Source organism: Carcharhinus amblyrhynchos, chromosome 13 (genome assembly GCF_965287045.1).
Source record: "Carcharhinus amblyrhynchos chromosome 13, sCarAmb.v2.hapA, whole genome shotgun sequence".
NCBI classification, from domain to species: Eukaryota; Metazoa; Chordata; class Chondrichthyes; order Carcharhiniformes; family Carcharhinidae; genus Carcharhinus; species Carcharhinus amblyrhynchos.
Genome location: NC_137336.1, coordinates 11,637,441 through 11,651,646, shown reverse-complemented (window position 1 = coordinate 11,651,646; position 14,206 = coordinate 11,637,441). Strand labels below are relative to the sequence as shown.

Here is a 14,206-nt window from a genome sequence, read left to right as displayed (position 1 = left end):
TGCATTTACTGGGATGGGATTATGTTTTTATAGATCCTGTCCCAGACAAGACTGACCTGTCACAGCAACATGTGTGTGTGTGTGTGTGTGTGTATGAGAGAGAGAGAGAGTGTGTGTTGTGTAAGTGTGTGTGTGCATCTTGCTGCAGCCATATAGGGCACTGGTGAGGCCGCAGCTGGAGTACTGTGTGCAGTTTTGGTCGCCGCACTTACGCAAGGATATTTTGGCCTTGGAGAGAGTGCAGAGGAGGTTTACTAGGCTGATTCCGGAGTTGAGGGGGTTGAACTATGAGGAGAGGCTGAATAAACTAGGCTTGTACTCGTTAGAGTTTAGAAGAATGAGGGGAGATCTCATTCAGACGTATAAGATGATGAATGGGATGGATAGGATAGAGGTGGAGAGACCCTTCCCACTCAGAAAGGACAGTAGGACTAGGGGGCACAGCCTCAAGATAAAGGGGGGGCGGTTTAGAACGGAGTTGAGGAGGAACTTCTTCACTCAAAGGGTGGTGAATCTCTGGAATTCTCTGCCCGTTGAAGTGGTGGAGGCTACCTCGCTAAATATTTTTAAGACGCGGGTTGATGGGTTTTTGATAAGAGAGGGGATTAAGGGTTATGAGGAGAGGGCGGGAATGTGGAACTGAGCCACTTCAGATCAGCCATGATCTTATTGAATGGCGGGGCAGGCTCGAGGGGCTAGATGGCCTACTCCTGCTCTTATTTCTTATGTCCTTATGTTTTGTGTGCGTGTGTGTGTGTATGAGAGTGTGTGCATGTGAGTGTCTGTGTGGCGACAGGTGCAATGTGTTCCCTCAGCAAAATGACCTAATCGTAAAGGCACAAGGAAATGAAGGAGGATTCAGGTACACACGGGGTCAGACATTCCCAGACATTCTATATCGGTGTCTCAGTCTCTGAGAATTAGAAAATGACACAGCTCCTTTGAATTCAGTCAATACTGGAGTCAGAATACAACAGCTGACCTCAGTACAAGCCAGGTTTGCAGGGAGACAAGTGCTGAGGACAGGACTGGGCTGAGCTGTGAAGCCTCTCTGCTCAAACAACCAAGGTGCACACCTCAGCCAAGATCTCCAGAGAGTTCTGCTGCCACGGGAGTGTGTTCCAGCGAGGAGGATTTCCATTACAAATAAATAAATATTTAATAAACAGTGCACTGTATACAGAGTTCCCGAGTCTCACACTGGGCAGTTGTGTTTGAAAGGTGTAGCATCTCTGTGTGTTCACAATTCCCCAGATTCGGAAAGCTCACTCAATTCATTCCAGAGCTCAAAAAAGGATGGCCTTTCCTCAGGTCTCTGGGATGGGAAAAATAGGAAAGATTTTGTTATTCCTTAAATGTTTGTTCAACATAAAACAAAGAATGTTGAATAATCCTTGTAAGAAGTCTCACAATGCTAGGTTAAAGTCCAACAGGTTTATTTGTATCACAAGCCACTAGTTTTCAGAGCTCTGCCCCGTCATCAGGTAAGTGAGAGTTGTGTTCACAAACAGGGCATATAAAGACACAAACTCAATTTACAAAATAATGCTTGGAATGTGAATCTTTACAGGTAATCAAGTCTTTAAGGTACAGACAATGTGAGTGGAGAAAGGGGTAAGCACGGATTAAAGGTGTGTGTATTGTCTCCAGCCAGGACAGTTAGTGAGATTTTGCAAGCCCAGGCAAGTTATGGGAGTTACAGATAGTGTGACATGAACCCAAGATTCTGTTTGAGGCTGTCCTCATGTGTGCGGAACTTGGCAATTAGTCTCTGCTCAGTGACTCTGCAATGTCATGTTTCGTGAAGGCCGCCTTGGAGAACGCTTATCCGCAGTTCTGACTAAAGAACACAGCCGTCAACTCAACTGACTGATCAAGAGCTTTGATCCGGACCTTCAGAGTAACCTCCGTGCTCTCATCCCACGTGCCCTCTGCGTTGGAGATCACTATTGCCTTTCGAAGATACACAAGGCAAACACATAAGAACATAAGAAATAGGAGCAGGAGTAGGCCATCTAGCCCTTCGAGCCTGCCCCGCCATTCAATAAGATCATGGCTGATCTGTTGTGGCTCAGTTCCACTTTCCCACCCTCTCCCCATAACCCTTAATCCCCTCTCTTATCAAAAACCCATCAACCCGCTTCTTAAAAATATTTAGCGAGGCAGCCTCCACCACTTCAACGGGCAGAGAATTCCAGAGATTCACCACCCTTTGAGTGAAGAAGTTCCTCCTCAACTCCGTTCTAAACCGCCTCCCTTTTATCTTGAGGCTGTGCCCCCTAGTCCTACTGTCTTTTTTGAGCGGGAAGAGTCTCTCCACCTCTATCCTATCCATCCCATTCATCATCTTATACGTCTCAATGAGATCTCCCCTCATTCTTCTAAACTCTAACGAGTACAAGCCTAGTTTATTCAGCCTCTCCTCATAGCTCAACCCCCTCAACTCCGGTATCAGCCTAGTAAACCTCCTCTGCACTCCCTCCAGGGCCAAAATATCCTTGCACAGGTGCGGCGCCCGAAACTGCACACAGTACTCCAGCTGCGGCCTCACCAATGCCCTATACAGCTGCAGCAAGACCTCCCTACTTTTATATTCAATCCCCCTCGCTATGAAGGCCAGCATCCCATTCGCCTTCCTGACCACCTGCTGCACCTGCAAGCTGGGTTTTTGCGACTCATGCACAAGGACCCCGAGGTCCCTCTGCACCGTCGCCTGCTGCAGTTTTTCGCCACGTAAGTAATAGTCCTTCCTACCATTCTTCCTACCAAAGTGGACCACCTCACACTTGCCAACATTAAATTCCATTTGCCATTTCCTGGCCCATTCGCCCAGCCTATCTACCCATCGTATTGGGCAATGAGACCCTGTGCGAGAACCTCTCCAGCTACGTCGAGGGCATCCTGAAAAGCATTGTACAAAGAACCCCCAGCTTTAGTCGCGATACTATGGACTTCCTACAGAAACTCAGCACTCATGGAGCAGTTGAACCAGGAGCATTCCTTGTCACAATGGACGTCTTGGCGCTCTACAACAGCATCCCTCACGATGTTGGCATTGCTGCAACTGCCCCAGTGCTCAATGCTGACAACTGCCAATCTCCAGATGCAATTTTACAACTCATCCGCTTCATCCTGAACCACAATGTCTTCACCTTCAACAACCAGTTCTTCATCCAGATACACGGAACAGCCATGGGGACCAAATTCGCACCTCAATATGTCAACATCTTCATGCACAGGTTCGAACAAGACCTTCAACTGACTCCATACATAAGATACATCGATGACATTTTGTCCCTTTGGACTCATGGCAAACAATCACTGAAACAACTATATGATGACACCAACAAGTTCAATCCCATCATTAGACTCACCATGGACTACTCTCCGGAATCGGTTGCATTCTTGGACACACCCATCTCCATTAAGGACGGTCACCTCAGCACCTCACTATACTGCAAGCCCACGGATAACCTCACAGTGCTTCACTTCTCCAGCTTCCACCCTAAACACATTAAAGATGCCATCCCCTATGGACAAGCCCTCCGTATACACAGGATCTGCTCAGATGAGGAGGATTGCAGCAGATACCTCAGACGCTGAAAAATGCCCTCATAAGAACAGGATATGGTGCTTGACTCGTCGATCGACGGTTCTGACGCACTACAGTGAAAAACCACACCAACCTCCTCAGAAGACAAACTCGGGACACGGTTGGCAGAGTACCCTTCGTCGTCCAGTACTTCCCTGGAGTGAAGAAGCTACGACATCTTCTTCGGAGCCTTCAATATTTTGGCCTTGGAGGGAGTGCAGAGGAGGTTTACTAGGCTGATACCGGAGTTGAGGGGGTTGAGCTATGAGGAGAGGCTGAATAAACTAGGCTTGTACTCGTTAGAGTTTAGAAGAATGAGGGGAGATCTCATTGAGACGTATAAGATGATGAATGGGATGGATAGGATAGAGGTGGAGAGACTCTTCCTGCTCAGAAAGGACAGTAGGACTAGGGGGCACAGCCTCAAGATAAAGGGGGGGCAGTTTAGAACGGAGTTGAGGAGGAACTTCTTCACTCAAAGGGTGGTGAATCTCTGGAATTCTCTGCCCGTTGAAGTGGTGGAGGCTGCCTCGCTAAATATTTTTAAGACGCGGGTTGATGGGTTTTTGATAAGAGAGGGGATTAAGGGTTATGGGGAGAGGGCGGGAAAGTGGAACTGAGACACGACAGATCAGCCATGATCTTATTGAATGGCGGGGCAGGCTCGAAGGGCTAGATGGCCTACTCCGGCTCCTATTTCTTATGTTCTTATGTTCAACATGTCATTACGAAGATGAACATTTCGCCAAGGCCATCCCCACACTCCCACTTCTTGCCTTCAAACAACTGCACAACCTCAAACTGGCCATTGTCCACAGCAAACTACCCAGCCTTCAGGAGAACAGTGATCACAACACCACACAACCCTGCCACAGCAACCTCTGCAAGACGTGCTGGATCATCGACATGGACGCCATCATCTCACGTGAGAACACCATCCACCAGGTACATCGTACATACACTTGCAACTCAGCCAACATTGTCTACCTGATACGCTGCAAGAAAGGTTGTCCTGAGGCATGGTACATTGGGGAGACCATGCAGACACTACGACAACGGATGAATGAACACCGGTTGACAATCACCAGGCAAGAGTGTTTTCTTCCTGTTGGGGAACACTTCAGCGGTCATGGGCATTCAACCTCTGATCTTCAGGTAAGCGTTCTCCAAGGCGGCCTTCACAACACACAACAACGCAGAGTCGGTGAGCAGAGACTGATAGCCAAGTTCTGCACACATGAGGATGGCCTCAACTGGGATCTTGGGTTCATGTCACACGATCTGTAACCCCCATGATTTGCCTGGGCTTCCAAAATCTCACTAACTGTCCTGTCTGGAGACAATACACATCTCTTTAACACGTGCTTAACCCTCTCTCCACCCAAATTGTCTGTACTTTTAAGACTTGATTACCTGTAAAGACTGGCATTATGACCATTATTTTGTAAACTGAGTTTGTGTCTTTTTATGCCCTGTTTGTGAACAGAACTCCCACTTACCTGATGAAGGGGCAGCGCTCCGAAAGCTAGTGGCTTGTGATACCAAATAAGCCTGTTGGACTTTAACCTGATGTGAGACATCTTACTGTGTTTACCCCAACACCGGCATCGCCACATCATGAATAATCCTTGTCCAGAGGAAATTGAAGTAATAACTGACCTGGATTAGGACACATACCAAATCCCACCAAGCCCAGCACTAGGGGCAGTGTGACTCATAGAAACATAGAAACTCTACAGTACAGAAAGAGGCCATTCAGCCCATCAAGTCTGCACCAACCACAATCCCACCCAGGCCCTACTCCCATATCCCTACATATTTACTGCTAATCCCTCTAGCCTATGCATCTCAGGACTCACGCCATTCACTCAGCCCAACACTGGGGGCAGTGTAACCACTCAGCTCAGCACTAGGGGCAGTGTAACCCCCTCCAGCCTGGCACTGGGGGCAGTGTGACCCACTCTGTTCAGTCAGCCCAGCACTGGGGGCAGTGTGACTCACTCTGTTCTGTCAGCCCAGCACTGGGGGCAGTGTGACACACTCCATTCACTCAGCCCAGCACTGGGGGCAGTGTGACTCACTCAGCCCAGCACTGGGGGCAGTGTGACACACTCCATTCGCTCAGCCCAGCACTGGGGGCAGTGTGACTCACTCCATTCACTCAGCCCAGCACTGGGGGCAGTGTGACTCACTCCATTCACTCAGCCCAGCACTGGGGGCAGTGTGACTCACTCCATTCACTCAGCCCAGCACTGGGGGCAGTGTGACTCACTCCATTCACTCAGTCCAGCACTGGGGGCAGTGTGACTCACTCCATTCACTCAGCCCAGCACTGGGGGCAGTGTGACTCACTCCATTCACTCAGCCCAGCACTGGGGGCAGTGTGACTCACTCTGTTCTGTCAGCCCAGCACTGGGGGCAGTGTGACTCACTCCATTCACTCAGCCCAGCACTGGAGGCAGTGTGACTCACTCCATTCACTCAGTCCAGCACTGGGGGCAGTGTGACTCACTCCATTCACTCAGCCCAGCACTGGGGACAGTGTGACTCACTCAGCCCAGCACTGGGGGCAGTGTGACCCACTCTGTTCAGTCAGCCCAGCACTGGGGGTGGTGTGACTCACTCCATTCACTCAGCCCAGCACTGGGGGCAGTGTGACTCACTCAGCCCAGCACTGGGGGCAGTGTGACCCACTCCATTCACTCAGCCCAGCACTGGGGGCAGTGTGACTCACTCCATTCACTCAGCCCAGCACTGGGGGCAGTGTGACTCACTCCATTCACTCAGCCCAGCACTGGGGGCAGTGTGACTCACTCCATTCACTCAGTCCAGCACTGGGGGCAGTGTGACTCACTCAGCCCAGCACTGGGGGCAGTGTGACTCACTCAGCCCAGCACTGGGGCAGTGTGACTCACTCCATTCACTCAGCCCAGCACTGGGGGCAGTGTGACTCACTCAGCCCAGCACTGGGGGCAGTGTGACTCACTCAGCCCAGCACTGGGGGCAGTGTGACCCACTCTGTTCAGTCAGCCCAGCACTGGGGGTGGTGTGACTCACTCCATTCACTCAGCCCAGCACTGGGGGCAGTGTGACTCACTCCATTCGCTCAGCCCAGCACTGGGGGCACTGTGACTCACTCCATTCACTCAGCCCAGCACTGGGGGCACTGTGACTCACTCCATTCACTCAGCCCAGCACTGGGGGCAGTGTGACTCACTCAGCCCAGCACTGGGGGCAGTGTGACTCACTCAGCCCAGCACTGGGGGCAGTGTGACTCACTCAGCCCAGCACTGGGGGCAGTGTGACTCACTCCATTCACTCAGCCCAGCACTGGGGGCAGTGTGACTCACTCAGCCCAGCACTGGGGGCAGTGTGACTCACTCCATTCACTCAGCCCAGCACTGGGGGCAGTGTGACTCACTCAGCCCAGCACTGGGGGCAGTGTGACTCACTCCATTCACTCAGCCCAGCACTGGGGGCAGTGTGACTTGATGGTGACACAACAGTGCAACTGTTCCTCCCACGAAGCGAGCCTGCAGTGTGTCAGCAGAATATTTAAACCACAGGAAGTATGACAACAGAGAATAAGAATCCTGTCACTCACACACCGAGTTTGCAGCAAGAACCACTGGCTCAGGAACCCCACTGCGCCCAGGCTCGTGCGTGTAGGAGGCAGGTTCTGCCTTCCCTGTGTGTTCACTCAGGCTGCAGACAATATTCCCGCTGCCTCATCATGTCCGTCACACAGGTTTGGAATCCGTTGGGTGGCAGAGAGAGGGCTGACTATCAGGCATCTCAGGGCTTAAAGGGAGCCAGCAACTCTTAAAGGGACGCACACACTGACTACCTACACAACAACAACTTGTATTTAGGTAGCACTATTAATGAGGGCGGTTGTGATTTAGTGGTAATGTCAATGAGTTAGTAATCCAGAGGCCAAGGCTAATACTCTGAAGACCGGCGTTCAAATCCCATCACATCTGTTGAATCGCTGAGTCACCCCCACCCACCACCCACACTCAGGAAGCTTGGCACCATCCAGGACAAAGCAACCCATTTGATCGGCAACTCGTCCACACCTCCAACATCCGCTCCCTGCAACACTGACACACAGTGCCAGCCATGTGTGCCACAAGACGCACTGCACCAAGGCAGCACCTTCCAAACCCAAGATCACCACTATCTCAGAGGACAAGGCCAGCAGATACATGGGACCACCACTTGCAAATTCCCTTCCAAACCATTCATCGTCCTGACTTGGAAATATATCGCCGTTCCTTCACTGTCGCTGGGTCGAAAGCTGTTCGAGAAGGCAGCTCACCACCACCTTCTCAAGGGGCAATAGGGCTGGGTAATAAATGCTGGTCTACGCTGGTGATTCTCTGGCTGCCTTTCCAACAACGCTCCCACGCCATCATTAAAACCATCGATTTCCACCTTCCTCAACCAACTGCAGCTCTGCCCCAGCTCGTTAGCTGCTGAAATGCTCATCCATTCCGTCCTTCCCTCTGGACTTGATCCTTTCAACGCACTTCCAGCTAGTCTCCCACATTCGATCCTCCAAAGCCTTGTGATCATCTCATAGTTTCCTGTCTTGTTCTAACTCACACCAAGTCCTGATCAGTCATCACCTCTGCGTTTGTTCATCTACAATATTTCCTGGTTAATTAATGCTTCCTTTTTATAATTTTCATCTCTGGGTTCAAATCCCTCCATGGTCTTAGAATTACAAAATCCTTACAGTGCAAGGAGGCCATTCAGCCCATCAAGTCTGCACCGACTCTCTGACAGAGTATCTTACCCTATCTCTCCCACCCTGTCCCTGTAGCCGCACACATTTATCATGTCTACTCCATCTCATCTACACATCTTTGGACACAAAGGGGCAATTTAACAAGGCCAGTCCGCCTAACCTGCACAGCTTTGGAGTGTGAGAGGAAATCCATGCAGACATGGGAAAAGGTGCAGACTCCGCACAGTCACCCGAGACCGGAATCGGACCAAGGTCCCTGGCACTGTGAGGCAGCAGCGCTAACCACTGTGCCTTGCCACTGCTCATCTCCAATCTCCTACAACCCACAGTATCCTCACCCCCCCCCCACCACCATGAGTTGTGTACATGGGCAGCGTGGTGGCACACTGGTTAACACTGCTGCCTCAACTCCAAGGACCTGGGTTCGATTCCCAAATTTGGTCACTGTCTGTGTGGAGTCTGCACATTCTCCCCGTGTCTGCGCGGTTTTCCTCCCAGTGCTCCGGTTTCCTCCCACAGTTCGAAAGATGTGCTGGTTAGACGCATTGGCCATGCTAAATTCTTCCTCAGCGTACCCGAACAGGCACTGGAGTGTGGCAACTAGGGCATTTTCACAGTAGCTTCATTGCAGTATTAATATAAGCCTACTTGTGACACTAATGAATAAGCTTTAAAACTGGGTGCTTACTCACCCAAAGATCCTGGTCCCACGACACCATTTAGAAAATAACCTGACCTCTCTCTCTCTCTCTCTCTTTTGAATCAACCTGCCACAGTTTTGCCCATTTGTTTACTTAATCCAGACCCCTGAGTAACTTTCTGCTCCATCTCAATTAGGTACTGCTGGCTCTAACATCATCCCCTCTGCAACCTTGGGTGTACATCTGATGAATCCCTCTCTCCAGATCATTAATACCTGTGATGAAAAGCTGAGACTCCAGGACAGGACTCTGAGAGATAACACCAGCCACATTCAGTAGGTGTTACCGAGGAGAGGGAGGGGAAGGGCAGGATTATTTGCGGGTGAATCTCTCGAATGCAACACAAACCTCCATCCAGCAGCAGCTCATGATTTTGTAAATTAAAGGCGAAGCCAGTTTGGGTTTGTGAAGACGAAATCCGGCTGCCAATTCTTCGACTACTTCGGAGTTCAGCCGGTTTTCGTATGGCATCCTTCCCTCGGAGAACACTTCCCACATCAGCACCCCTGCAGGGAAACCAAGAACACAAGGAGTGACTCCCTCATTATCCAACACAGATTCTCATCATTGTTCTTAGTTAGAGTAAGAAGTCTCATAACATCACATCTCCGCACCATGGTTTTTGTTCAGAGTCATAGAGTTTTACAGCACCAAAAAGGCCCTTCGGCCCATTGTATCTGTGCCAACCACCTACTTATTCTAATCCCTTTCTTGTATGCTATGGTGTTTCAATTTGACAAATCAGTCTCATGTTCCTGTCCTCTGGATATCTACATCTTTCCCATATGTTGAGAGAGTTTTTCTCATCTGTGTGGCCACACTCTCTGTGTTTTTGAAACCTTGGATCATACCCCCCTTCCCTGCACTTTGATTTCATTGTGAATAAACTGGTCTGAACACTTTACCCTTCACATGATGTATGCAACATTCCAGGGATTACACTGGAAGGAGGCTATTCAGCCTATCATATCCGTGCCAATTCTTTGGATTGCTATCCATCCAGTCCCATTCTCCCCTTCCTTTCCCTTCCCTTTACAGCCTTGGAAAACGTTCCCCTTCAAGTTTTTATCCAACTCCCTTTGAAAAGTTACCATTGAATCTGCTGCCATTGCCCTTTCAGTAAGAAATCTCACAACACCAGGTTAAAGTCCGACAGGTTTATCTGGGGCTTTCAGAGAGCTGCTCCTTCATCAGCTGAGTGCTCACCTGATGAAGGGGCAGCGCTCCAAAAGCTCGTGATTCCAAATAAACCTGTCGGACACTAACCTGGTGTTGTGAGACTTCTTACTGTGCCCACTCCCGGAATGTCCACATCACGATCACCCTTTCAAACAGTGCATTCCAGAATGTAAGAACCCGCTGTGCAAAAAATTCTCCTCACGCCACCTCTGGTCCCTTTTGCCAACTATCTTGAAGCACATGAGAAGGTTCCTCACCAAATGACCAGACATCGGACTTGCTGCTGAACTTGGAGTATCGGAAAACTTCAGGAGCTGACCACTTGACTGGGAACTTTGAACCCGAGGAGCTGGTGTACTGGTCATCAAGGACAAACCTTTCGCCCGCCACACAGAGGGAGAGAAACAAGACGTCAGTCTCCATCACAGACAGAAGTGGGCAATGTGCTCTGTACTGTGAGTTTAAATCCAGGGAAGTTCTAATTCCCCCTTACTGTAATATACTTGAAACCAGAACTAAACATCAGGGGAATATTTCTAACCATAATACACTTAAATATGGGAATAGATTGGCTCATAAATACGAGGGGAGCTGGGAAAAGTGGTAATGTGGATTGGTAACCCAGAGGCCCACGTTAATGTTCTGGGGACATGGGTTCAAATCCCACCACAGTAGCAGCATGGTGACACAATGGGAAGCACTGCTGTCCCACAGTGCCAGAGACCGGGGTTCAATTCCGGCCTCGGGTGACTGTGTGGAGTTTGCACATTCCCCCCATGTCTGCATGGGTTTCTTCCGGGTGCTCCGGTTTCCTCCCATAGTCCAAAGATGTGCAGTTAAGTTGATTGACCATGCTAAATTGACCCTAGTGTCAGGGGGTTTAACAGGGTAAATACATGGGGTTAAGGGGACAGGGGCGGGTGGGATTCGATGGGCCAAATGGCCTTGTTCCACACGCAAAGATTCTGTGATTCTAGCTGGTGGAATTTAAATTCAGTTAATAGATCCAGAATTGAAAGCTAGTCTCAGTGATGGTGACCATGAAACTAACATCAATTGATATAAAAACCCATCTGGTTCACTGATGCCCTTAAGGGAAAGAAATCGGCATCCGGTCTGGCCTACGTGTGACCCCAGAGCAAAGTGGATGATTCCTAACCGACCTCTGAAGTACTCAGTTCAAGAGGCAATTAGGGACGGGCAATAAATGCTGGCCTTGTCAGTGGTGCCGGTGAGTCTAGACCCAGGGGACAAAGGCTGGGATTTTACAAAGGCCGCCAAGGGAATCAGAGTGGGTGAGGGGCTGGACCATGGAAAGGTCTGTTGACCTCGGGTGGGATTTTACAGTTTCAGGATGAGCGAGGCCATAAAATCCCAAGGAAGGCAAAAAGACTACTCAAGAGGCACGGACCATACAGACATTGGCATTACCTTGTCATTCCAAAATCAGACACCTTAACTGACAGCGAGTCTCCCACCAAACAGTTCCTTGCTGCCTGTAAGGAAATGGCAAAAGTTTGAGATGTCGGGACCGATCCGATCTGAACAGCGTCAAAAGTAGCAAAACACGGCTTCGGGATTCCAATTCCCCAACAGTCCACATCCCAGTGTCAGGCCCGGGAGGGAACAGTTTCCAGATGAAGGGTACAAGACAATAGGACACGGGAATATTCAGGATAACAGCAGGCCATTCAGCCCCTCAATGCTGTCCCACCACTCAATCAAACTACAACTGATTCAATTCGGAGCCTTTGTTCCCTATACCTCGCTACCCCTTACTGACCCCCAGTTTGGAAGTTGTAACTTACTCCGAGCATCAACAACAGGGGGGTCAGATTTCCAATGATATTTTGTGAGAACTACCCACTCGAATGGCCAAGATTTAGTTTTAAGGTCGTTCTGATGCTGGTTAGGTGGATTGGTAATGCTAAATTCTCCCTCAGTGTGCCCCAACAGACGCCAGAGTGTGGCAACTCAGAGAATTTCACAGTAGCTTCATTGCAATGTTAACGTAAGCCTACTTGTGACACTAATAAATAAACTTTCGTCTCCTGGTCATGGATAGAATTCCTCCTGAGTTTGAGAAAACTGATTTTCTCGAGTTTTGAAGAGGGAGAGGTGAACTCACTGACACTTACAAGATCCTTACAGGGCGTGACAAGGTGGGTGTAGCTCGGATGTTCCCTCTGGCCGGTGAGTCTAAAACCAGGGGACAAAGTCTGGAATTTTACTGTCCTGCCTGCCAAGGAAATCAGGAAGGGCGAGGGGTGGACTTGGAAAGGTCTGTTGACCTCGGGTGGGATCTTACAGTTTCAGGATGAGGGAAGTCCCACCCAAAGTCTCAGGATAAGGGACAGCCATATAAAATGGGATGAAGAGGAATTTCTTCACTCAGAATCTTTGGAATTCTCTATCCCAGAGGGCTGTGAAAACCCAATTATTAAATATGTTTCAGACATTCTGATTGATATCAATGGATATGGGGATGTGAGAAAAATGGCATTTAGATGGATAATCAGCCATGATCTGTTTGAATGACGGAGTAGGCTCGATGGGCTGAATGGTCTACTCCTCCTCCTATTTTCTCTGTTCCTCTAGCACAGCTTATTGGCACAACAACAGTTTTGCTTAAAACAATAATTGAGCTTTGATTTAAGAAAGATAAAAATCTTTACCAGGTCCCGATGGATGAATTTGTTGCTCTCCAGATAGGCCATCCCCTCACTCACGTCCTGGCACATGCCCAGGAGGGTTTCCTTGCTGAAGGCCCCACGGTTCACCCTGAGGTAGTCGGACAGGCTGCCAAGTTTCATGTACTCAAAGACCAGGTAGATGGGGCCACCCTGCGTACAGACACCGTACAACTGCACCAGCTTCTCATGAGAGAGCTTCCTAGTAACGGGAAAAGAAAGGGTTTGCATTTATATAGCCTTTCACATCTTCAGGCTGCCCCAAAGCCTTGCACAGCCAATGAAATGCTTTGTGAAGTGCGGTTACTGTTGTAATTGTAGGAAACATGGCAACGTCAGCTCACAGCAAGATCTGATAGATAGCAATGAGACGCTAGCTGAAGGATCAATAATGGCCTGGGACAGTGAGGAGAATCACTCTAAGCTTCTTCAAATAATGACATGAACTTTTGATATAGAGTTAGAGAGTCCTATAGTGCCAAAAGAGGCCATTCGGCCCATTGAGTCTGCACCGACCAGGCCCATAACTCCATGCATTTACCTTAGCTAGTCCTCCTGACACTAAGGAGTAATTTACCCTGGCCAATCTACCCACCCGCACATCTTTGGAGTGTGGGAGGAAATCAGAGCACCTGGAGGAAACCCGCGCTGACACGGGGAGAATGTGCAGACTTCACACAGACAGTGACCCAATCTGGAAATCAAACCCGGGTCCCTGGTGCAGTGAGGCATCAGTGCTAACCACTGTGCCACCGTGCTGCCCACTGAACATCTGCTGGACAGAATGGACAGGACTATCTGCCACCCACCTTAATATTCAACCCCAAGGGTGGAAAGACTTCACATGGGGCATAATCACCAGCATGGTCCAGTTATGCCATGTGCACTGTAGGTTCGATGTGTTGAATAACATGGGGGGAGTTGGACTAGACAGGACACACCGAACCCGCCCCCCCCCCCCCACCCGAAAACAATGTTGGCCTGGAGCAGACATTCTCTAAACGAGGGCCAGAGGGCCTGTACTGCGCTGTAATGTTCTAAACCACCCCATCAACAATAAAACACCAACTGATGAGGGTGATGAGACCTCCACCCTCTCATTAGGGCAGAGGTCCTACCCTCGAGAGCCGTCAGCCAATCCAATTGGCCTGGAGCTCCATGGCAGCTTTGGGGAACCACGGGAAGAGAGGGTGATCGTGGATTCCGAGAGGTAGATAAGGCTGGCAGGTTTGGGGCAGGGGGGTTTGGTAAGGTCAGGGAGAGGGATAGTGAGGGGAGCTGGGGAGGGGTT

At 49.8% G+C, this 14,206-nt stretch overlaps 1 protein-coding gene across 1 annotated transcript in view; it reads right to left on the bottom strand.

The window, feature by feature from the left end:
* Positions 1-779: 779 nt before the first annotated feature.
* The window catches only part of LOC145351448 (tyrosine-protein kinase ITK/TSK-like), a 59,129-nt gene continuing 45,702 nt past the window's right edge, over positions 780-14,206 (bottom strand). Inside the window, exons 13-17 of the mRNA XM_080201041.1 lie at positions 12,901-13,117; positions 11,657-11,721; positions 10,483-10,601; positions 9,395-9,552; positions 780-1,315 (exon numbers count right to left, since the gene is read on the bottom strand). Of these exons, the coding sequence (XP_080057167.1) occupies positions 1,241-1,315; positions 9,395-9,552; positions 10,483-10,601; positions 11,657-11,721; positions 12,901-13,117 (634 nt within the window). The 3' untranslated portion in view covers positions 780-1,240. The remainder of the gene's footprint in view (positions 1,316-9,394; positions 9,553-10,482; positions 10,602-11,656; positions 11,722-12,900; positions 13,118-14,206) is intronic.